General features: G+C 40.8%; 1 protein-coding gene across 3 annotated transcripts in view; it reads left to right on the top strand.

Moving 5' to 3' along the window:
* The window catches only part of stxbp5l (syntaxin binding protein 5L), a 294368-nt gene that overhangs the window by 180062 nt on the left and 88466 nt on the right, over window positions 1-25840 (top strand). For all 3 annotated transcript variants that reach the window (XM_060928664.1, XM_060928666.1, XM_060928665.1), the window contains exons 6-9: window positions 6838-6901; window positions 7189-7272; window positions 23492-23615; window positions 24443-24518. In XM_060928664.1, coding sequence (XP_060784647.1) covers window positions 6838-6901; window positions 7189-7272; window positions 23492-23615; window positions 24443-24518 — 348 coding nt within the window. The remainder of the gene's footprint in view (window positions 1-6837; window positions 6902-7188; window positions 7273-23491; window positions 23616-24442; window positions 24519-25840) is intronic.

Below are 25840 nucleotides of genomic sequence, written 5' to 3' on the forward strand. Positions count from 1 at the left end.
ACAGATACTCCCATCTCCGCTGTGGATCTTTGCAGCTCCTTCACCGTTATCTTTGGTGTCTTTGTTGTATCTCTGATTAATGCCCTTCTTGCCTGGTCTGTGAGTTTTGGTGGGCGGCCTTCTCTTGTCAGGTTTGTAGTGGTGATATATTCTTTCCATTTTGCTATAATGGATTTAATGGTGCTCTGTGGGATATTCAAAGTTTAGGATATTTTTTATAACCCAACCCTGATCTATACTTCTCCACAACTTTGTCTCTGACCTGTTTGGAGGCTCCTTGGTTCTCATGTTGCTTGCCTTGTAGTGTTGCAGAGTCAGGGTCCTTCCAGAACAGGTGGATTTATACAGACATCATGTGACAGATCATGTGACACTTTGATTGTACACAGGTGGATCTTAATCAACTAATTATGTGACTTATGAAGTGAATTGGTTGGACCAGCTCTTATTTAGGGCTTTCATCTGAAAGGGGGTGAATAGCTATGTGCACTCCAGATTTCTGTTTTTTCATCTTAATTATTGTTTGTGTCACAATTAAAAAAAAATAAATAAAAAATAAAAAATAATAATAATAATAATTTTTCACCTTTAAAGTTGTAGGCATGTTGTGTAAATCAAATAGTGCTAACCCCCCAAAAATCCATTTTAATTCCAGCTTGTAATGCGGCAAAACAGGACACGATTGTTTAGTCTCCATCAAAAAAAACCCTATCCTGCTAATACAATTACGTCAGAGTCTAGGAATATTATTGAGGTAAAGCTTCTGTTCGAGAAGAGTTAGTGCAGCAAAAACCCAGATCCAGTCAAGGTTTTTAAATATAGTACTCATTTAAGTACTTGGTGAAGAGGTAGGCCTTCAATCTTGTTTTTTTTTTACACGGCCAGCCGTTCGGACAGAAGAAGTCCATTCCACCTCCACTCTGCCAGGACAGAGAAGCAATTTAATGAGACATCCTTGTATTTGAAGGGACAGTAGGTAAAGTTGAATTGTGCTTGAGTCTGGAAAGTGAACACAGATTTACAGTGCTCACCACAATTACTGGCACCCCTTGTAAAGATTAATAAAAAGAGTTTTAAAAAAAATCCACCTTTTGCGGAAGGAGCTTCATCTCACACTGAAAAAAAGAGAGAAAAATCCAACCTTTAACTGAAATAAATGTCTCATCTCATCATCTCTAGCCGCTTTATCCTGTTCTACAGGGTCACAGGCAAGCTGGAGCCTATCCCAGCTGACTATGGGCGAAAGGCAGGGTACACCCTGGACAAGTCTCCAGGTCATCACAGGGCTGACACATAGACACAGACAACCATTCACACTCAATTTAGAGTCACCAGTTAACCTAACCTGCATGTCTTTGGGTGAAACCAGAGCACCCGGAGGAAACCCACGCAGAGAACATGCAAACTCTGCACAGAAAGGCCTTCGCCGGCCACGGGGCTCAAACCCAGACCTTCTTGCTGTGAGGTGACAGCGCTAACCACTACACCACCGTGCCGCCCTGAAATAAATGTATTCAGAGAAAAACAAATCCCTCATCAAGAAAAAAAAACTATTTTCAGCAAGAACATCTGCACTATTTTTATTGGCATCCCTTCATTGAATACTTTGCACAACGTCCCTATAGTTTTCTCCTATAACGTTTTATAAGGTTGGAGATACAGAGCAGGGCATCCGAGACCATTCTTCTTTACACAATCTCTCCAGATCATCCAGGGTCCTCAGCCCTCACTTGTGGCACTGTATGTGGAGATGAAGTTATCATTCAGCATCTGATATATCCACATGTAGCTTTTTGAGTGCATCCTAAAAATGAGTCTACAATTAAATCCTTCATCATTTTCAAATATCACTGACTCACAATCTAATTGTTTTTTCTTATAAAAGGTCTTTTGTGATTCATTGATGGTTCTGCTTCTTGCCTGAACTTTCCATTTTAACCTCTGACTTGAAATTTATTGTGTAATCACCCTGAATGAATGAAAGTCTGAAGCAGGTACTTGTAGAGCTGTAGGAATTGAGCCTCAATGGTCTCAAGATATTTTCTGTATAGACTTGGATTTGTCTCGAGTCTTGAGCATTGGTCTCAAGAAAATTTGTAAAAAGAAAAAAAAATCATGTTTGTGTCAGCGGCACGGTGGTGTAGTGGTTAGCGCTGTTGCCTCACAGCAAGAAGGTCCGGGTTTGAGCCCTGTGGCCGGCGAGGGCCTTTCTGTGTGGAGTTTGCATGTTCTCCCCGTGTCTGCGTGGGTTTCCTCCGGGTGCTCCGGTTTCCCCCACAGTCCAAAGGCATGCAGGTTAGGTTAACTGGTGACTCTAAATTGACCGTAGGTGTGAATGTGAGTGTGAATGGTTGTCTGTGTCTATGTGTCAGCCCTGTGATGACCTGGCGACTTGTCCAGGGTGTACCCCGCCTTTCGCCCGTAGTCAGCTGGGATAGGCTCCAGCTTGCCTGCGACCCTGTAGAACAGGATAAAGCGGCTACAGATAATGAGATGAGATGTTTGTGTCATATTTTCTTTCCCATACACTTAAGTTGATAAAAGGTAATTCCTTCTTCTATAAAATGTAACATAATTATTGGCATGATACATGAATGAAGCCAACCAGTTGACCTTGAAAAGGATTTGATGGCCTTTGGTCTCAATCTTGACTTGGTCTTGCTTTTATTTGGACTTGATGTTGACTTGGCCTTGACCTCCCTAAGACTCGATCTTGACTCAATCTCAGCGAGCATTGTTCTTGGACTGGTCTTTGACTTGGCAATGGGTGTCTTGACTACAGCCACAGACTCTTGTGTATTTTACCTTGACATATGTAATATACAAAAGCAGTGTGATTCACTGGCCATCATACAGTCAGCCCAGAGCGACACTGTGTACAGCCCTCCCACGCTCAATTTAAGCAGCAGCAGACGTTAGTGGGTCGTAATAATATTTCCAATTTGATTTCTTTGCTGTACAAATTATTCTGTGCCTACATGACTTGGGTGTTGTTTGTTAAGTTGCTGAAATGATGTTTCAGAAGTCAGGAAAGACTGCTATACAATGTAATTGGAGGATTTTTTTTTAATCAAGCAGAAATGTGTAAAGCCTTCAGGGGTCTTGTGATACAATGGCATGAGGTCACAGTGTTTTTTCAAACGAAAATTGCTTTTTAGCGCAACCTGCAAGTTTGAGATTTCATGAATGTGTTCAGGTTATAGCATATTTAAAATTCAGACTTGATTTCTTTTTCCCACAGATGTTGACCCAGAGATATCTGTTTTGAATGCTGAGCCTTTATTGCTGAATCATAGTCTCTTAAAAACACATAAAAACAAGACAATTCCTTTTCCAATGTCAAACTAGAGATATATATGTGTGGGAGAGAGGTTATACAGTTTCTTGCAAAAGTATTTATCCCCCTTGGTGTTTGTCCTGTTTTGTCGCATTACAAGCTGGAATTAAAATGGATTTTTGGAGGGTTAACACCATTTGATTTACACAACATGCCTACAACCAGGCCTGGAATTTCGTCATTTTAGGGGCAAGGCCACTTGGCCTTTTGTGCTGTCAATTTTTTGAGGGCACGAAGGCCAAAAGCCAGGGCACCAAGGCCATAAAATAAAACAATGATTTTAAGTTCACGTCTATAATGAATTTAATTTAAGGACTAATGACTCTTCTGAGGAAGATTGGAGTCTCAGTCGAAACTATCAAGCAGGTAAAGAAACATCTCCTACACTATTATGTCTGAAGATAAGAAAAATATTGAACACATCTAAACTTATCAATCCATCACTCACTTCAAAAACTGTAAAACTTATTAAACCTATATCCTCCCATAATTTTTGTTCAATTGACATTGAATGTGCAAGGGCATCTTCAGACTGTACTACTACGCAGATTTTTGATTAATCAAAACTGAGCCTGGAGTACATCAAAATGTTTGACTGTAAATGGAACATATACTAGCATGCAGGCTACTGATTAACCCATAAGAGCCCAGACCGAGTTCTCAATCAAGGAAAATTATTGAGGAAATAAAATGAACTAAATAGATGACAAAGAAAACATTTCTGACCTTTTATTTTTTAAAATAGCACTTTCATGTCTCAAGATCAGAAATATTAAATTGCAAATTTGCAGAACACTGCAACACTATTACACTGTTAACCCAAAAGTTCATTCTATGCAAACAGTTTGAGTAAATACCACTTTTAAAGAATAGTTTTATTGCATTATTTAAACAGTATGAGTATATTAAGAGTATATGAGACAGTCATTGGGTGTACTCATTTTTGCAATTTAAACAAACTTAAACTATCGTGTTTTACCTCAGGCCACAGTGCTGCCCTGTTGTGATTGGCTCAAAACTCAAGACAAGTCTGTGCTTGTCTGTTGACAGCTACAGAGGAAGTTGCGCCATTTTCTGATTTACACAGAGCAATTTAAGGTCTTTGCACTTTTGACAGCAAGCTAATTAGCATTTGTTAGCGGCTACAGTTGGTACTCGGCATGTTAAAAGTGGGTCAACATTGTAACGACATAATGTTACTGTACAAGCAATGCTTATTTAACGGTAACAAACTTAAGCCCTATATGTTAAAATTCCTATCTTATTTGTTCGTTAATTTATCACACAGTCTTACCTCAGTCAACTTCTTCCCTCCTTCTGTGAAAATTCAACATCTCAGACGCGGACACAAGTGGGCGGGGGATGCATTTGATTAAGTCTCCTGGTTGGCTGGTGATAGATTGGTGTCATTATAGCACGTCGGAGCGGTTCATGCCAGGCTCGAGTTCGATCCACCACTGATGAGTTGCCCAATAAGAATCCAGAATGTCATCAAAAGACGTATTTTTTTCTCAGTAGACGCAGGTGATGTTAAAGCCTATTGGCAGTCACGAGGCAGACTACAAAACCGCAAAACCGCAGGGCATCAAGGCCACTGTGGCCTTACGGCAGATATTTTTTTCCAAGGGCACAAGGCCAAATTGAGAGGGCACGAGGGCCATGACCCTTGTGAAATTCCTGCCCTGCCTACAACTTTAAAGGTGCATATTGTTGTTTTATTGTGATACAAACAATAATTAAGATGAAAAAACAATAATCTGGAGTATGCATAGGTTCCCCCCCCATATGAAACCAATTCACTTCATAAGTCACATAATTAGTTGATTAAGAGCTACCTGTGTGCAATCAAGGTGTCACATGGTCTGTCACATGATGTCTGTATAAATCCACCTGTTCTGGAAGGGCCCTGACTCTGCAACACTACTAAGCAAGCAACATGAAAACCAAGGAGCCTCCAAACAGGTCAGAGACAAAGTTGTGGAGAAGTATAGATCAGGGTTGGGTTGTAAAAAAAAAAATCCCAAACTTTGAATATCCCACAGAGCACCATTAAATCCATTATAGCAAAATGGAAAGAATATGGCACCACTAAAAACCTGACAAGAGAAGGCCACCCACCAAAACTCACAGACCAATGAGTCCAACCAATTCACTTCATAAGTTACATAATAATCACATTAATAAGTCATATAATCATAAGTCACATTAATCAGAGATGCAACAAAGACACCAAAGGTAACACTGAAGGAGCTGCAAAGATCCACAGCAGAGATGGGAGTATCTGTCCATAGGACCATTTTAAGCTGTACACTCCACAGAGCTAGGCTTTAAGGAAGAGTGGCCAGAAAAAAATCATTGCTTAAGAAAGCACGTTTGGAGTTTGCCCAACAGCATGTGGCAGACTCCCCAAACACATGGAAGAAGATTCTCTGGTCAAATGAGACTAAAATTGAACTTTTTGGCCATCATGGGAAACGCAATGTGTGGCACAAAGCCAACACTTCCCAACACCCTGAGAACACCATTCCGACAGTGAAGCATGGTGGTGGCAGCATCATGCTGTGGGGATGTTTTTTCATCTGCAGGGACAGGAAAGCTGGTCAGGACTGAAGGAAAGACAGATGGCACTAAATACAGGGCAATTCTGGAGAAAAACCTGTTTGAGTCAGCCAGAGGTTTGAGACTGGGATGAAGGTTCACGTTCCAGCAGGACAATGACCCTAAACATACTGCTAAAGCTACACTGGAGTGGTTTAAAGGGAAACTTTTATATGTCTTGGAATGGCCTAATCAAAGCCCAGACCTTAACCCAATTGAGAATCTGTGGCATAACTTGGAGATTGCTGTACACCAACGCAACCCACCTAACTTGAAAGAGTTGGAGCAGTTTTGCCTTGAGGAATGGGCAAAAAACCCAGTGCCTAGATGTGCTAAGCTAATAGGGACATAACCCAAGAGACTTGCAGCTGTAATTGCAGCAAAAGGTGGCTCTACAAAGTATTGACTTTGGGGGGCAAATACCTATGCACACTCCAGATTTCTGTTTTTTCATCTTAATTATTGTTTGTGTCACAATAAAACAACAATTTTCACCTTCAAAGTGGTACGCATGTTGTATAAATCAAATGGTGCCAAAACCCCCCAAAATCCATTTTAATTCCAGCTTGTAATGCAACAAAACAGGACAAACACAAAGGGGGATGAATACTTTTGCAAAATACTGTAAAACACTTATCTCTTTGCTCTCTTATTTCTTGCAACAGTATTTTCTCTAAGTCTTTTCTCTAGCTCACATCTTCACAGCATGGGTGGACCTGGTCAAACTAAGACGCTAAGCAATGACAACATTTGTAAAATATGCATATTTTTAAAAAATATGTCTGTATGTAGGTGTAAGTTCTTGCCCTCTTTTAACAGAAGACAAATAAGAAAGGCATCACATCACATACTGTATGATGTCTTAAATATATCTTTATAAATGTTGTTGTTGTTTTTCACAGATCAACAAAGACACACCCAGGGCCTGTTGTCCACCTGAGTGACAGCCCTAAAGATGAAGGGAAGGTACGAGAGACTCCCCCCCCCCCTTAATGTTTTGTAGTCTGTTCAGACATTTAGAGTACATGTTACTACAAAGTATTGATAACTGGTTATTGATGCTATTGATATCACAATCTGACTCAATAGTTTCTTTTTTTTTTATCTCTAAGAAGAGTGGTCCAGTTAAATTGACCTTTTTGACATTTAGATGTTAGGAGATCTGACCTTGTCCGTCCCTGGACCTGGTCCATTTTGTTGTTTCTGTGTGCCATGTTTCTTTTTTTTTTTCTGTGCATTCTTCTCATTCTCAGCTACTAATTGGCTTTGAGAGCGGCACTATAGTGATGTGGGACCTGCGATCAAAAAGAGCTGACTTCAGGATTTACTATGATGAGGTGAGAGCGTCTGTGCCAACATGCTGGTTTAAAACATGTCTGAAAAGTTTACACAACTGGTTCAGATCCAGCTCTGAAACAAACAGGAATACAGAGGGGGAAAATCAAAGCAAATAACAAAAAAAAATAAATTAAGCCATACGACCGTTTATATTTCTGCTTCCTGCTTAAATTATCCCTTGTGCTCAGTTATGTACGGTAGATCTGGCAACAGCTACTGGTATGGATTCAAAAACACGGCTGAATGGAAGTCACTGTTTTCAAACCTGATTGTACGGTGTGTGTGTGTGTAACTGCAACCTGGCACATGTCTGTGGCTTTACTGTGTTTGTTTCATTTCTGAACGAGGACTGCCTTGAACAACGAGCTGCCACCATTCAGTTCCTACTGAGCCATCACTGCTCTCTTCCCCAAGTCAAGCATTCACTTGCACAATGAGGTTTCCAACTCGCTGTCTCTTTCCAACCCTGTAATGTGTGTTTCACAAAGCTTTATGTGGTGACAGCGCCTTGTGGTAGTCTGTCATTTATTGTAGAGAAAGAAGGTTTTTTTTCCCTGGCATAAAATAGCTCCACAAGCGATTGTTGATGTCTCTAAGTGGAAGCATCTAGGGGTCTGGTAATTGCTAGTTTTGATGTGCGCCTGGCATAGCAGCGCATGTGAAAGTGTTTTATAATGAAAGAGAGGACTTGAGCGAAGGAAGACAGACGCAGAGCACAGGCAAAATATTAATCTTACAATAAAGATTTCACTCCCATGAAAACGCCCAAACCTCAGCTGTCAAAAGTTCCAAGTGAACATTGAATTAATTAAGAGTTTAAGAGAAAACATCATTAAGGATCCAAAGGTGAAAGAATAATTTTCCATTTCATTAAAATCAAATTGAAATTGAGATTTTTTTTACATTGTTATCGAGCTTTTGTTGGTCATATTACATGTGATGCCTTCACACAACACAATATCGAGACCTGTTACAGCAAACACAGTGTCCTCAGGCTGCCAAGCAAAACAATGAATAATGCATGCAGAGCTGAACCGAGGAATCGTCTCTTGTTATCGGTGTTCAAAAAAATACAAATATATCCCCAACTGCAGCTGTGCTTAAACATGACTGACTGTCATTAGTTCAGATATAGAGCATCAACAACCATAAATAAAACTAGAAAGTCAGATAAACAAACATATCCCCAGACTTGGAGTCATAAAAGTTTAGTGTTTATCATTATGAACTTTTTCTAGTCACTGTAGAGGTACCATGGTTTTGTAATTTTACAGTGTGCATTTATTTTACGTACCTGACATTACTGTCAAAGGTATACTCATGTTTATATTCATGTTTCCAGGTGAAAGATCCATCCATTATCCGTAATCGCTTATCCTGTGCAGGGTCGCAGGCAAGCTGGAGCCTATCAGACTATGGGCGAGAGGCGGGGTACACCCTGAACAAGTCGCCAGGTCATCACAGGGGTGACACATAGAGACAAACAACCATTCACACACACACACACACATACACACATTCACAACTACGGTCAATTTAGAGCCACCAATTAACCTAACCTGCATGTCTTTGGACTGTTGGGGAAACCAGAGCCCCCAGAGGAAACCCATGTAGACATGGGGAGAACATGCAAATTCCACAGAGAAAGGCCCTCGTCGGTCGCTGGGCTCAAACCCAGAACCTTCTTGCTATGAGGCAACAGTGCTAACCACGACACCACCATGCCGCCCGTGAAAGATACATATAAAACACATATACTCACAGTGGTACCATCCCATCCCACCTTTATTTCTCACAGTGTGAGGTCATTTAAAGAAACACACATCTTACAGAATGAGCTAACAAGTATGTATAACAGACATGAGACTGAGACTGAAACAGAATTTACATGGCATTCCTTAGATGCCAGTTTATTCTTTGAAAACGCCCAAACACTGGAGACCACGCACTCATTCACATCTAGTTGTAGCGCCCCCAGCCCGCTATAAGGTACTGCAGTGACGCCCTGGGTTCTATGAATATATAGCTCAATGTAGATTCAATGTATATCACTCCTAGATTGTATCTCTCTCTATGATGTACTGGATGCAAATACACTATGTTTGACTTAAATGTTCTTGTAGTCTTGTATGTAAGCTTTTAACTTATTTATTCCAAAAAATGAATTGTCCACACAGTGAATAAAAGTTTAGTGTTTATATTGTAAATGTAATAAGTAAAATAAAAAAAGCATGAAAATAAACAGAAAACAAACACAAATGTAGCCTAAATGAGAATGTATCAATATGTTCCTTACACAACTTAAATAGCCTATTAATCCTTTTCAGGTAACCACAGGTTTCTCAAAAAAACATACCAATAGTAGACACAGTTAAACTAATCACATTCAGATACCATCAACCTTTTGTATAATAAACCTATTGGGCCCATTCAACATATAACACAAAGCCGGCACACCTTACTTGTCTCCCATACCCTGCCCAGTGTCCCCGATGCAGGCCTGAGTCGAGGCTGGCGTGCGTTGTGGCCTTAAACAAAAATGGCTGCTTCGACAAAGAAAAGAAGTGAAACAGGCTACTCGCACCAGCTCCAGTGCATATACCCCACAAGCAGTCGGTTTAGTCAGCCGACCTCGAACTCCCGTGTCAATTTCCAGCGTAGACCTCCGGAAACAGTTCACGGTCAGCTGCAGTTTCTGGAACTCCGTTGTTGGCTTGGCCAGCCAGACTTGAGTTTCAGCGGCAGTTCTTCTGGCAGACACGTTGGCTCGTTATCTGCAATCGCGGGTTCAGTTTATCCACTCCCACTCGAAGTTCAGTTTCAGTTCCGTGCACAAACTCCAAAAACAGTTCACTAACTGCAGCCTCACACCTTTACAGTTACCTCAAATATCAGTTTTTAACCGAAAAATAACAATAACTCGCTGTCTTGATGACAGTAGCGTTCTCCTTCCTTCGCTCCCCCACCAAAAGGAAGGCCGTTTCCGCTATATCCCGGCCTTTTTCCGGCTCTGTGACCTCTCACCCTGTACAGTCACTGGTTCCACTGTGTGTATATATACAGTGGGCCAAAAAAGTATTTAGTCAGTCACCAATTGTGCAAGTTCTCCCACTTAAAAAGATGAGAGAGGCCTGTAATTTTCATCATAGTTATACCTCAACTATGAGAGACAAAATGAGAAAAAAATCCAGAAAATCACATTGTCTGATTTTTAAATAATTTATTTGCAAATTATGGTGGAAAATAAGTATTTGGTCAGTAACAAAAGTTCATCTCAGTACTTTGTTATATACCCTTTGCTGGCAATGACAGAGGTCAAACGTTTTCTGTAAGTCTTCACAAGGTTTTTACACACTGTTGCTGGTATTTTGGCCCATTCCTCCATGCAGATCTCCTCTAGAGCAGTGATGTTTTGGGGCTGTCGCTGGGCAACATGGACTTTCAATTCCCTCCAAAGATTTTCTATGGGGTTGAGATCTGGAGACTGGCTAGGCCACTCCAGGACCTTGAAATGCTTCTTACGAAGCCACTCCTTCGTTGCCTGGGCGGTATGTTTGGGATCACTGTCATGCTGAAAGACCCAGCCACGTTTCATCTTCAATGCCCTTGCTGATGGAAGGAGGTTTTCACTCAAAATCTCACGATACATGACCCCATTCATTCTTTCTTTTACACGGATCAGTCGTCCTGGTCCCTTTGCAGAAAAACAGCCCCAAAGCATGATGTTTCCACCCCCATGCTTCACAGTAGGTATGGTGTTCTTTGGATGCAACTCAGCATTCTTTCTCCTCCAAACACGACAAGTTGAGTTTTTACCAAAAAGTTCTATTTTGGTTTCATCTGACCATATGACATTCTCCCAATCCTCTTCTGGATCATCCAAATGCTCTCTAGCAAACTTCAGACGGGCCTGGACATGTACTGGCTTAAGCAGGGGGACACGTCTGGCACTGCAGGATTTGAGTCCCTGGCGGCGTAGTGTGTTACTGATGGTAGCCTTTGTTACTTTGGTCCCAGCTCTCTGCAGGTCATTCACTAGGTCCCCCCCGTGCGGTTCTGGGATTTTTGCTCACCATTCTTGTGATCATTTTGACCCCAAGGGGTGAGATCTTGCATGGAGCCCCAGATCGAGGGAGATTATCAGTGGTCTTGTATGTCTTCCATTTTCTAATAATTGCTCCCACAGTTGATTTCTTCACACCAAGCTGCTTACCTATTGCAGATTCAGTCTTCCCAGCCTGGTGCAGGTCTACAATTTTGTTTCTGGTGTCCTTTGACAGCTCTTTGGTCTTGGCCATAGTGGAGTTTGGAGTGTGACTGTTTGAGGTTGTGGACAGGCGTCTTTTATACTGATAGCGAGTTCAAACAGGTGCCATTAATACAGGTAACGAGTGGAGGACAGAGGAGCCTCTTAAAGAAGAAGTTACAGGTCTGTGAGAGCCAGAAATCTTGCTTGTTTGTAGGTGACCAAATACTTATTTTACCGAGGAATTTACCAATTAATTCATTAAAAATCCTACAATGTGATTTCCTGGATTCTTTCTCCCCAATCTGTCTCTCATAGTTGAAGTGTACCTATGATGAAAATTACAGGCCTCTCTCACCTTTTTAAGTGGGAGAACTTGCACAATTGGTGGCTGACTAAATACTTTTTTGCCCCACTGTGTGTGTGTGTATATATATATATATATATATATATATATATATATATATATATATATATATATATATATATAATTTTTTTTTCAGAATTACAAATAATTAAACATGCAATAATAATAACATAGGTACACATGAGAACACTTAATATTACACCAGGAAAACACATAAAATGGTAAATAAAATCAAATAACAGAAACATGCTTTTCCTCCTATACCCTATATCTCCACCTACATGGATAATAAAGGAAACTTATCTGTATTTTCTGAAAGGGTTACATAGTGACAGTTTATCGAAGCTAATCCACCTACTGGAATGGTTTTGGGAGGTGGGAGGAAACCAGAGAACCTCGAGGGAACCCACAGAGGATGTGCACACTGCAAAAAATGATGTCTTAGCAAGTGAAAATATCTTGAAAATAGTTGAAACCATCTAGTATTTGCTATTAGAAAAATACGAGACACCAATTCTGAGATTATTAAACCTAGTTCTAGATTGCAACCAACTTATTCTAAGTTGTCTTATCAAGTAAAAATATCTGTCCATGCAGCAAGATAATTTCACTAGTATTCAGTAATTTTCTCCTCAAATTCAATTTTCAATTTTTTGCAGTGCACACAACCCAAGGCTGCACCTTACCCATTGTGCTGCTACTAATTATAAATATTAAAAACAAAATCGGTGGCATATTGGAATCATATTACAAAATACCTAACACAGGTTATTGTATTAGCGATCGATGTGCAGTGAGAAAACGAATCCAGTCAATGCAGGCAGAGACGGCTGAAAAGATCAGACAGCCAGTGCTATTGCTGTAACCTTGGACTTATAGAGACACAGTTAAACTAAACCTCCGAACCAAATGTAATTAGGAATACATTTGATTAAAAATTGGCAGTGCTTTATAAATTTCATAAAATGTCTCAATGCTTTATAGCCTCCTTCTATATTACATAAAGGAGAACCAGTCAGGCAAAATAGCACTTCTTCTGACATTAATCGCTCATATTGTATCAGTGCAGTAGAATATTTTACTAAAAACCTCACTGGTCCGGAATGCATTATTTATTTTAAAGCTTTTTATTAAAGTTTTATTTTAAATTAATCTCTGTGCCTTTCTCTATGGATAATGTACAAGTTGATAAATGTGTTTAATTCACCAGGTTGGGTTTCCAGATTTCTAGCTCAGTAAAGAGTTATTGGTGTTTTACAGGTACATTCTGTTTAACTTGTAGGAAAAAGGTGTCAAATGGAAGACTTTTTTTTTTAACCACAGTGCTACTGAATGCTCAAATCTAATTGATCAGAATCTCTGACAGTCGTTCTTTCTGCAAGGTGTATATAAATGTGCACATTATCATTTCCATAGAAATACATTAAACATAACTGTATAAACAAGTAGAAAGTGTTGTAATTAAGAAAACATATAATTGTTTTGATGAGGAAGAATCGTTTACACTGTGATAGGAGAAATGTGTCGATTTAGGACAGAAAGTGATGTGATCCAATTTCAAAACTCACTCGAGACACTTACTAAACCTTGTGTACAGGATAGTTAGGGACCAAAAAGACATTTCCATGGCAGAGTCTTTACTTTATGCTGATGGCATATCACAATTTGGATGACGGTTCAGGAAGATGATAGATCACTCAGCAGGAGAGGTGTTTATTTGAGCTGGTTATCTTCAACACAAATTGCAAATAAGCAGGGGCGCCGCCAGAAATTTTGGGCCCCATGAAAGATTAGAATTTTGGGCCCCCCAACTTTACCAACCCTCGTCACAATTGCACTATTGTCATTATTTGACTTTTGATAGGCCATGGACCTTGAGTTTGTGACTCTGTTATTACATTTTATGTATTAACCTACCAGGGACTAGATGAAAACTGGTCAGTGACTAATTCTGGTGCATTTACAATCACAAATGAAAATTCAAGATTTTGCCACATGCCTTCTTGTGCTAGGACAATTGGTAGTGAAATGTGTAATGTGACTGCTAATAAATCATAGAAAAAGTTTTCCTCAATTTGAAACCAATGGTTTAGAACGTGTGAACATTCCACACACGTAACCATGTCAAACACTTGACTGGTGTCCGTTATTAGCAACACTTTAATCTAGCAAACTGTATATGGCGCTCGCTCATTAAAAACTTCAATCCTAAAGCATTTATGGGTTGTATTGCTGCTTACCTCCTTCTCCAAAGGGGGGTTCAGTGGTTTGGTAGGGCGGAGGTCCCCCTGAGGCTGAATCTGGGCATATTTAGGGCACCCCATTAGTTATGAAACTGGTTATTAGCACTAGTTATTAGCACCAGCATAACGTAATATTTCATCTTGTTTATCACACAAGTCAGTTCAGTTATTAAAATGAAAAAATGTCACTGTACAAACTGTAAAAGTGTTCTCTTGATAGGCTAATCCAACCACGTTCATACTGTTCATTTACCATTCGCTAATATTTTGAACACATGTGAGTGATAGCTACCTTTCTTTGGGAAAAACTGAGTGACCAGTTGCCTGCCTCTCCGGTCCCTCTCAGCTTTCAGCTGCCTTTCTTTACGTTTTTGACAGCCACTCTTCATATTTAGCGATCATAGACTGTACGCACTCCACTGCTGGCTGGCTGGCTGCTGCACCGCGACACAGCAGCAAGTAGCGTTGCACTGATCAGCACACAGATTTAACGCATCGCGCTTCTACCAGAACTGGACCGTACCATTTCGCAAAAGGGGGAGGGTTAAATGACAATATGTTGAAGAACTCAAGAAATAGACAACCTTGTTCAATTAGCTCATTTTACCAGATGGAATATTGCATTGTTGTTATTTCAAAAGTCTTATTAAAATCATTAAAAGCATATTATCAGCCCCTTAAAGGGCCCCATGGCAGTGCTGGGCCCCTAGAATTGTTCTAACCCCCCCGGCGGCGCCCATGCAAATAAGCATGGAGCAAATATGTTCCCTGATCAGTTGTGGAAGAAACTTTCCATGGCTTAAATTGGTCATTTCAGAAAATTCTTCTTTTTTAAATCTTTTAGTTATTCAACGTGATGTCTGAGAATTTACGAGAATTTGGATGACTGAGAGAGAATAGATTTAAGAGACGCTACTCCAAACTGTACAGCTCTGCCTTCTAAAGGAAACGTGGTTAAAGGAAATGTGCACATTTCCTTGTTTCTGATGAAACTTCTAAATTATATATATATATATATATATATATATATATATATATATATATATATATATGTGTGTGTATATATATATATATATATATATATATATATATATATATATATATATATATATGTATATATATATATATATATATATATGTATATATATATATACAGGGCTCGAAATTCTTTTTTTTTCACTAGCCAGCCGGACTAGTTACCTTCAAAAGTAACTAGCCAAACAGAAAATCAACTAGCCAAAATTTGTTCATGTATGAATTTTACTTCTGTCAAAAATAACACAAAAGAGAGTAGCTACCATTGTTCATGACTAATGTACATTTATTTCAAGACCTGAGTATTTTGATACTGTTGTTAAATGCATAAATGAGAACAACACAGAGTACCATAATAAAATATCAACAAATAATAATATGTTGGAAAACTTGGCAACTTGGTGTATGAGTATTGAAAACAAATATACTTACTATCATGACTATAGCACCCAAAATATGTCCAACATGCTTTCTGTATTTAACTATTTATGAGAGAGAAAGCATTAGGAGCTTCATACTGACTAGGAATCAACTTGAAAAAAATTAATTATTCCATAAAAATCATATTGCAGCCAAGGCCTACCCTGCTCCCACATTTGACCGAGGTCGCTTTGTCCCCGTCTCTGGCGGTTTCTGTACACCTTTCAGAAAATTCCACCTCGCAACGTAGCTTTGGCAGATGTAGATGTAAACAACAACAAAAACACGTGTTTAAATGGGCGATAATGTGGCCACATCTAGTGAATTTGATAACGTGATGTGGCAGCGGGGGCGTGGCCAAGCGTCGGTTTGTGAATGGAGGGCGGAGTCAGGGCAGGTAAGTGGTGGAATCATTGCACCTGATGGGGATTAACCTGTGTTTGTGTATCTTCCCCAGTGACCGCGCCCTTTAAAAGGAGAGGAGAGCAGAGAAAGGGAGCTCTCTCTCTCACCAACCAGAACAAGTGTGTGTGTGAGTGAGTGAGTGAGTGAGTGAGTGAGTGAGTGAGTGAGTGAGTGAGTGAGTGAGAGAGATCAAAGGCTGAAAAGCTAGCAATAAATAGTTCATTGAGAACTCAGTTCTGGCCTGTTGTGCTTCTGTGCTCCACCCACCTGGTCCAATACTACACGTGATTACCACGATATTCAACGAGATGCGTTATATGCATGCGCAGTAGTGAAAAAACCGACAGCCTGACTCGTACACGATATGATTCAGAATTCTTCGGTATTTTCCGTCCTGCCGATAAACACATCGATGAACACAGACACGGCACACGCTTAATATGTGGCGGCTTTAGTTGACGGTGTGTCTGAATCTTCACTTCATATATATATTTTATTTTCAACTAGCCAGCCGGGCTGGCAAGTGAGAGGAATTACCCGCCAAATGAAAAATTAAGTCGCCTCGGGCGACCGGACCACTGCAAATTTCAAGCCCTGATATATATATATATATATATATATATATATATATATATATATATATATATATAAAATCAGTGTTTTGAGCCAGTTTGCTGCCATGATGCACTCAGGCAGACCGGACATACCCCCTGGGAAATCCCCAATCACAACAAACGCCCTCAATCACTTTGCTGCTGCAGTGGTTCCATGATGCTTCAGTGTGCGGGTGAGATCATGGTTTATGTTTGTTTATGTGGTGGGTATGCATCTCCACATTTCAATCATGCCGAAAAGAGGCGCGAATGGCACTCGGCGCACCATAAGTTCGTATTTTTGACAGCTAAATAAGAGTAGGATAGAAGAGCTAGAAAGAGAAGAGGAAAGACGTGAAACTGAAGACGTTGTTGACACAGTAAATTGTTAAGGTGCTTAAAGGTGTTTGAAATATTAACTAGGCCTAAGTATAAAGGTGGTACTCAAGATTGTGGCATTTGTGCAGTAAATGCAGTCTGTAGGGGGTATTATTTTTTTAACTGCAACAGAACTCTTTTAAACTTTTGGTTCGTGGTGTTCTGGTAGTGGTTCAGGTAATAAAACAGCATTATTATATATTACATTGCTGCCAGATGATTTTATTTATTGCTCATGTGAACCCCAAACTGCAAACTACAGCATCACAGACCTCCACTTGTTGTAGCAACCTTTTCAACCATGTTAACAGTAACAAGTGACCGGGTCAGTACCACCATAAAATGCACCTAAAAGTCACCAGATGCCATCAAATGCGCTCCCTTTTTTCAACCATCAAGTATTTAAAAGAAACAAATAGCTCAAAGAATATATTTTTCCCCCAATATCTCCTGTTCCACACTCCAGCCCAGTCAGTGGCGGTAATTCACCTTAAAGTTGGTTTGCCAACTGCCAAAAAACCCAAAAGAAGAAGAAGAAACCTCCCAAAAACCTCTTATTACATGTTTCTTTTTCATTAAAGCTTAGCTAGAATATAATTTTACTATCATACAGGCATTTTGTGGGGCGGCACGGTGGTGTAGTGGTTAGCGCTGTAGCCTCACAGCAAGAAGGTCCGGGTTCGAGCCCCGTGGCCGGCGAGGGCCTTTCTGTGCGGAGTTTGCATGTTCTCCCCGTGTCCGCGTGGGTTTCCTCCGGGTGCTCCGGTTTCCCCCACAGTCCAAAGACATGCAGGTTAGGTTAACTGGTGACTCTAAATTGACCGTAGGTGTGAATGTGAGTGTGAATGGTTGTCTGTGTCTATGTGTCAGCCCTGTGATGACCTGGCGACTTGTCCAGGGTGTACCCCGCCTTCCCCTGTAGTCAGCTGGGATAGGCTCCAGCTTGCCTGCGACCCTGTAGAACAGGATGAGATGACAGGCATTTTGTAAAATTTTACACCGATCTCTGGGACGACTGGTTTTAACAGTTATGGAAGAGCTCTGTCAGGTTAATAATAACAGGGATGAGAGATGCACTGAGTAGGTCTTTTGGGATCTGGGAACTGCTTTTGTGTTTGCACGAGGATCAACAAATGTCATAGCTCTTTCTCCAGATCCTTCCTTGGAGAGCACTGAGCCGCAGTGTGCTAATTTCAACAGGAACCTCTAAATAAACCACACGTACAGAGGCAAATAGGAGATCCAGAGTAAGGAGTCATTCATGGATTACAGCCAAAGCCACAGACATGCACACTTAAATTCTGCACTAGGAAGGACATGCAGATCTATTTCCCAAGGAGAGAGAAATAAAAAGATTTGTTCTTGTGCTGTTAAACAGCTTCTCATGTTCTTATTGGTTCGATGAGATTACAGAAGATTTTATACCTCAGTGTTTAAACAGGCTATAAAATTTGTAACACAAGAAAAAAACAACAACAAAGACCTAGAGATGAGTCTATTGATCAAAAGTAGGCATTATGGGATTTGAAAGCAGGCTAGAAACTAAATATCTCCTTTATGCGAAATAGTGTGGAACTCGCACACGGATGTTTTTATTGCGCTTTTTCAATTGCTTCATCACTCAGTTTCCATTGTGTATCTCTTAGTAGTGCAACAGGCTCGCTCCACTCATTTCCTCACACCTGAGCCCTTTACCCTATTCACATAATTATATTCATAGTTTGGTATAAAATTCATTATATCAAACAAATCAAGTACATCAATCACATCTGACTGCGATATAGACCCCTGAGTGTGAGGCATTATTCTGAGATCAGCCATGCCTCCTGGTTGGAAAAAAACAAGGTGGGAGACTGTAGTGTTTTTTAAGAGAAAGACAGTATTTGTTTTTGAAAATCCATCCATCCATCCATTTTCTACCGCTTATCCAGGTCCGGGTCAAGGGGGTAGCAGCCTAAGCAGAGCTGCCCAGACCTCTTTCTCCCTGGCCACCTCCACCAGCTCTTCTGAGGGAATACTGAGGTATTCCCAGGCCAGCTGAGAGATGTAATCTCTCCAGCATGTCCTGGGTCTGCCCCGGGATGTCCTCCCGGCAGGGCCTCCTTCCAGTGGGGCATGCCCAGAGAGCCTCCCTTGGGAGACGTCCAGGGGGCATCCTAACAAGGTGCCCAAACTACCTCAACTGAATCCTTTCGATCGAGCCCCTCCTTGAATTGCTACCTTAACATGATGGAGGGGTTTGAGTGCCTCAGTGATTCTAGGAGCTATGTTATTGGGGGCATTTGCCCCTGGTAGGGTCTCCCAAGGCAAACAGTTCCTAGATGAGAGGTCAGACTAAGAGTGGTTCTGAAGACCCTTATGAGGAAAAGAACAAGGATTCGAGTGCCCTCACCCTGGAGCCAGGCCTTGGGGAGGGGCTCATCGGTGAGCACCTGGTGGCCAGGCCTATGTCCGTGTGAGCGACACAGACCCACCTTCATGTGGACCCACCACCCGCAGGAGGGGCCGTAAGGGTCCGGTGCATTGTGAATTGGGTGGCAGCCAAAGGTGGAGGCCCTGGCGTATTGATCCCTGGCTGACAAAACAGGCAAAAACTGTTTTTGAAAATGTTTTTGAAAATTGTGTTGTTGGGTGTCAGAATTAGAAAAGTGTTCATAAATACATTTGTTTGAGCACATATTCAGAGGGATCAGTGGTCTGAGGAGCACCGGTTTTGCAGAAATTGGCTTGCTAATTAAGAATTTAACAGGCTTAGCTTGCTAGTTAGCTAGCATGAGTAATTTATATTGCATTAAAGGAGAACTGAAGTCATTTTTAAACTTGCTTTATTTCTTAATTAACGTGTTATTCAATTATGTTTTCGGTTTTAGTAACCTTATATCGTGACTCGTATTGGCAACTAATTGCAATTAAATATTATACGTATCAGCCTATTCGGTTTTTAGCCATGTTGAATTTAGTTCGTTTGGTCCATGGCAGGCGTCGCTTATCCGTACGATCTTCACGAGACTTGTGCGAGACTTCGAAACGTGAAGTGTCAGCCAGGTGTCAGTGCCACCATTTTGAAAACTGTTTTCCAAACGAAATATTGCACAGAAACGAGTTTAAATGACGATTACTGCCTACTTTTTTCAAACGTTCCTGATTGCTATCAAAACAAACAAAACTTCCGGCTTGATTACATCAGCATTCGAAAGAGGGCGCGCACGTCTTTTGACAGTGTTGGCAGATGTTGGTCACTTTGATGTTCGCTGTACGTTTTACTTCCATCCTACGATGTCTCGCACAGGTCTCAGCGAATCTCGTTTACGGCCATTGCATTGACACATGGACTGATATATTACACAGCATATTTCAAACACTCATAACTTGCTATAGCAGCGACAAAATAGCTATCAAAAATGCATTCATATATTTCATAAAATGAGATAAATAGAATTTTGATCATAAAAAAATGCCTTCAGTTTTCCTTTAACAAACCTCAACTTTACATAAAAAAGCTAGTAGTTAGTGCTAGATAGCAAGGTCACATTGCTCCTGTGTGATGTGTTTCTACCGTAGCTAATTGTCTTCAGCTTACAGTTGCATCTTAATAAGTATCTTCTAGAGTTACACCATTGAAAGTGTTTAGCTGAATATCACTCTGTGTGTTTGTAATAATAATAATAATAATAAGCGGGGGGCGGCACGGTGGTGTAGTGGTTAGCGCTGTCGCCTCACAGCAAGAAGGTCCGGGTTCGAGCCCCGTGGCCGGCGAGGGCCTTTCTGTGTGGAGTTTGCATGTTCTCCCCGTGTCCTTGTGGGTTTCCTCCGGGTGCTCCGGTTTCCCCCACAGTCCAAAGACATGCAGGTTAGGTTAACTGGTGGCTCTAAATTGACCGTAGGTGTGAATGTGAGTGTGAATGGTTGTCTGTGTCTATGTGTCAGCCCTGTGATGACCTGGCGACTTGTCCAGGGCGTACCCCGCCTTTTGCCCGTAGTCAGCTGGGATAGGCTCCAGCTCGCCTGCGACCCTGTAGGACAGGATAAAGCGGCTAGAGATAATGAGATGAGATAATAAGCGGATAACATTATAGCTAATGCAAATCAAATTCTTAAGTAAAATTCTTCATAGATTATTTCATCAGATTATAACCAAGTAGCATCAGGTTGCTCGTTTACACGGGTCTTTTTGCTCTACATTTTGCTGGATCTCTTTTTGTTTACAAACACTAAAGGGGTGTACACTAAGGGTACATTTGACAGACGTATGGCTCTATAGATGATGGCTCTGTAATTAGATGTGGAATGTTATCGAGTCTTTTCTAAAGCTGGACAGAGACATTCTAGTTGAAGTATCTGTTTCTGGAGCTTACTGTTTGATTGTGTTGTCTGCTCGCTCTCTTGTCATTTTCAGGCTTTTAATACCATCACATGCTCACAGTGTGAATCTGCTATCTCTGCCTAACCATTTTCCTGTCACTTTGTGTGTGTGTGTGTGTGTGTGTGTGTGTGTGTGTGTGTGTGTGTGTGTGTGTGTGTGTGTGTGTGTGTGTGTGTGCGTTCATCTTTTTGTCTTTCAATGGTGTGAGATTATTTGTGCTTTTGCATATGATGAAGCTCACAACATCCAAATATCACTTATTATTCTATCCACATTCACTGGATATGAGCAATGGTGCGCTCTGATTGGCTACTCTACTACTAGGCTATCAGCTCAAATACTGTGAGGAGGGAAAAACGAAATGGTGGAGCGTGTTGCTGAAGCAACCGAGGACGAAATAAAAACTCTACTTGAAAACAAAATACAAAAAAGCAACAAAATATGGAATGAAAGTATTTGGCTGTAAGAACGTATCTATGCGCCTCATTGACTATCAGCTCATGTACGACTCGATTTCATGGAATAACTGTTAACTTTTACAGTGGTGCTTGAAAGTTTGTGAACCCTTTAGAATTTTCTATATTTCTGCATTAATATGACCTAAAACATCAGATTTTCTCACAAGTCCTAAAAGTAGATAAAGAGAGCCCAGTTAAACAAATGGGATAAAAATATTATACTCGGTCATTTAGTTATTGAGGAAAATGATCCAATATTACATATCTGTGAGTGGCAAAAGTATGCGAACCTTTGCTTTCAGTATCTGGTGTGACCCGCTTGTGCAGCAATAACTGCAACTAAACGTTTCTGGTAACTGTTGATCAGTCCTGCACACCGGCTTGGAGGAATTTTAGCCCATTCCTCTGTACAGAACAGCTTCAACTCTGGGATGTTGGTGGGTTTCCTCACATGAACTGCTCGCTTCAGGTCCTTCCACAATATTTAAATTGGATTAAGGTCAGGACTTTGACTTGGCCATTCCAAAACATTAACTTTATTCTTCTTTAACCATTCTTTGGTAGAACGACTTGTGTGCTTAGGGTCGTTGTCTTGCTGCATGACCCACCTTCTTTTGAGATTCAGTTCATGGACAGCTGTCCTGACACTTTCCTTTAGAATTCACTGGTATAATTCAGAATTCATTGTTCCATCAATGATGGCAAGCCGTTCTGGCCCAGATGCAGCAAAACAGGCCCAAACCATGATACTACCACCACCATGTTTCATAGATGGGATAAGGTTCTTATGCTGGAATGCAGTGTTTTCCTTTCTCCAAACATAACGCTTCTCATTTAAACCAAAAAGTTCTATTTTGGTCTCATCTGTCCACAAAACATTTTTCCAATAGCCTTCTGGCTTGTCCATGTGAACTTTAGCAAACTGCAGACAAGCAGCAATGTTCTTTTTGGAGAGCAGTGGCTTTCTCCTTGCAACCCTGCCATGCACACCATTGTTGTTCAGTGTTCTCCTGATGGTGGACTCATGAACATTAACATTAGCCAATGTGAGGGAGGCCTTCAGTTGCTTAAAAGTTACCCTGGGGTCCTTTGTGACCTCGCCGACTATTATACGCCTTGCTCTTGGAGTGATCTTTGTTGGTCGACCACTCCTGGGGAGGGTAACAATGGTCTTGAATTTCCTCCATTTGTACACAATCTGTCTGACTGTGGATTGGTGGAGTCCAAACTCTTTAGAGATGTTTTGTAACCTTTTCCAGCCTGATGAGCATCAACAACGCTTTTTCTGAGGTCCTCAGAAATCTCCTTTGTTTGTGCCATGATACACTTCCACAAACATGTGTTGTCGTCCCATTGATTGAAAACACCTGACTCTAATTTCACCTTCAAATTAACTGCTAATCCTAGAAGTTCACATACTTCTGCCACTCACAGATATGTAATATTGGATCGTTTTCCTCAATAAATAAATGACCAAGTATAATATATTTGTCTCATTTGTTTAACTGGGTTCTCTTTATCTACTTTTAGGACTTGTGTGAAAATCTGATGTTTTAGGTCATATTTATGCAGAAATATAGAAAATCCTAAAGGGTTCACAAACTTTCAAGCACCACTGTATATTCTGCTAATAATATTATTCTGTTTTTACATTCATGTCCATATAGACTGTAAATAATGCAATACTGTATACACCTCTCCCTCCCCCAGGCGATTCACTCTGTTAGTTGGCATCACGAAGGACGGCAGTTCATGTGCAGTCACTCGGATGGAAGCCTCACCATGTGGAACCTAAGAAACACAGCCAAGCCCTTCCAAGTCACCTTCCCTCATGGTGAAGTACCACTTTCACTAACTAAACATTACCTTCTGATCCTATATTCACAGCTTTGCTTAAGTGCTTCAACACATCTCTGGGAACAGAGTCAGTGTGTCTCACACATTTCAAAACTAAATACAGTACACATTTTTCAAATCCTCATTCCCTGTCAAGCTGAAAGATTTCTACCAAAATACAGCGCACACTTTTCATATGGATTCTACAACAAACCATGGTTTAACACTGCACATTCGAACACATTAACTACATTCAGTATTGATATATTAAATACATTAAGAGCGCATTAATTGCATTATATTACACGCCACATTACATTGGTAAAAACTGCATGTGAGAATTATTTACAAACTTTTATATGAATGAATTTATGAATGAATGAACCATTAAAAAGAAAAAAACCCTGTAAATACACTCACGGCTTTATTTTTTACACTCTTTTCTTTTTTTATCATACAGTGATGTAATATATTTCATTGGATAAGTAGCTCAATTAGTCAGTAAGCTATTAGGTTTACTTCTGGTGTCTCATTTGTTTAGATAGTTGAGTCACACTAGGACTACACACACACACACACACACACACACACACACACACACACACACACACATTTTAGCTAAAGCTGACAAACATGAATCATCTCCAAGCAATATAAGAATCTGGAGTGCCTGCACTTCCACCCCCTCATAACGAGCCTGTGCTGGAGGACAGAAAGTTGGTGTGTATTTTGAGTTTGAGTCTGCGTGAGACAGGAGTGAGCAGGTAATTTTCAGATGCGCTGACACTCCTCTTTCTCTTCCTCCTGGCCCACATGGTATTTTAGGCAAATCTCAGCGAGATGGCAGAAAAGAATCATGTAAGCCAATTCTCAAGGTGGAGTACAAGACCTGCAGGAACAGGTAAACACCAAGTCACACACAGATCCACACAGTGCTACTGTATCATCACTGGTTTGCTTCAGTAGTCCAAACTCAACACTGCTTTACTAAGCTCCCAAATAAAACCACATTTCTACCGCATCTCTGGGCAGTTCTTCAGCAGAGAGGCCAAAATTATGACATTATTAAGACTGCCTGACTTGTCAGCTCAGTGATATTGCTCAAGTCGGGAATCCAAGGCAAAATGTACTGTACTGAAAACCATGTTTAAAAATCACCCCCACACACAGAATTGTAGCAATGTCACTTCAGAGAAATCTGTCCATCCATTATCTGTAGTCACTTATCCTGTGCAGGGTCGTAGGCAATCTGGATCCTATCCCAGCTGACTATGGGCGAGAGGCAGGGTACACCCTGGACAAGTCATCACAGGGCTGACACATAGAGACAAACAACCATTCTCACACACACACACACAGTCAATTTAGAACCACCAATTAGCCTCAATTTAGAGCCACCAATTAGAAAGGCCCTCATCGGCCACTGGGCTTGAACACAGAACCTTCTTGCTGTGAGGCAACAGCGCTAACCACTACACCACTGTGCCGCCACTTTAGAGAGATCTTGGTTTGAATTTTAAGAAATGAAAGTTCAGGTTTTTTTCTGATGCAATTCCATTCCTGACGTTTCTCATCTCATTATCTCTAGCCGCTTTATCCTGTTCTACAGGGTCGCAGGTAAGCTGGAGCCTATCCCAGCTGACTACAGGCGAAAGGCAGGGTACACCCTGGACAAGTCACCAGGTCATCACAGGGCTGAGACATAGACACAGACAACCATTCACACTCACATTCACACCTACGGTCAATTTAGAGTCACCAGCTAACCTAACCTGCATGTCTTTGGACTGTGGGGGAAACCGGAGCACCCGGAGGAAACCCACGTGGACACGGGGAGAACATGCAAACTCCGCACAGAAGGGCCCTCGCCGGCCACGGGGCTCGAACCTGGACCTTCTTGCTGTGAGGCAACAGCGCTAACCACTACACCACTGTGCCGCCACTTTACAGAGATCTTGGTTTGAATTTTAAGAAATGAATGTTCAGTTTTTTTTCTGACGCAATTCCATTCCTGACGTTTCTTTCCTCATAAAAGGTTTTGTGTTCAAAGTTAAACGTAGCCAATTTTTCTATGCTTTATAGGGTCAAAAGATACCCAATACAGTGTGAAATTTTTATTTAACACCATTATCTTGAGTACTGCAACTAAAAAAGTTACCATATTTTTGCTGTGATTTTGATGTAATTCCGTTACCAAAGAACTACCCCTCTATACAAACTGGC

Source organism: Neoarius graeffei, chromosome 9 (assembly GCF_027579695.1).
Source record: "Neoarius graeffei isolate fNeoGra1 chromosome 9, fNeoGra1.pri, whole genome shotgun sequence".
Classification (NCBI taxonomy): domain Eukaryota; kingdom Metazoa; phylum Chordata; class Actinopteri; order Siluriformes; family Ariidae; genus Neoarius; species Neoarius graeffei.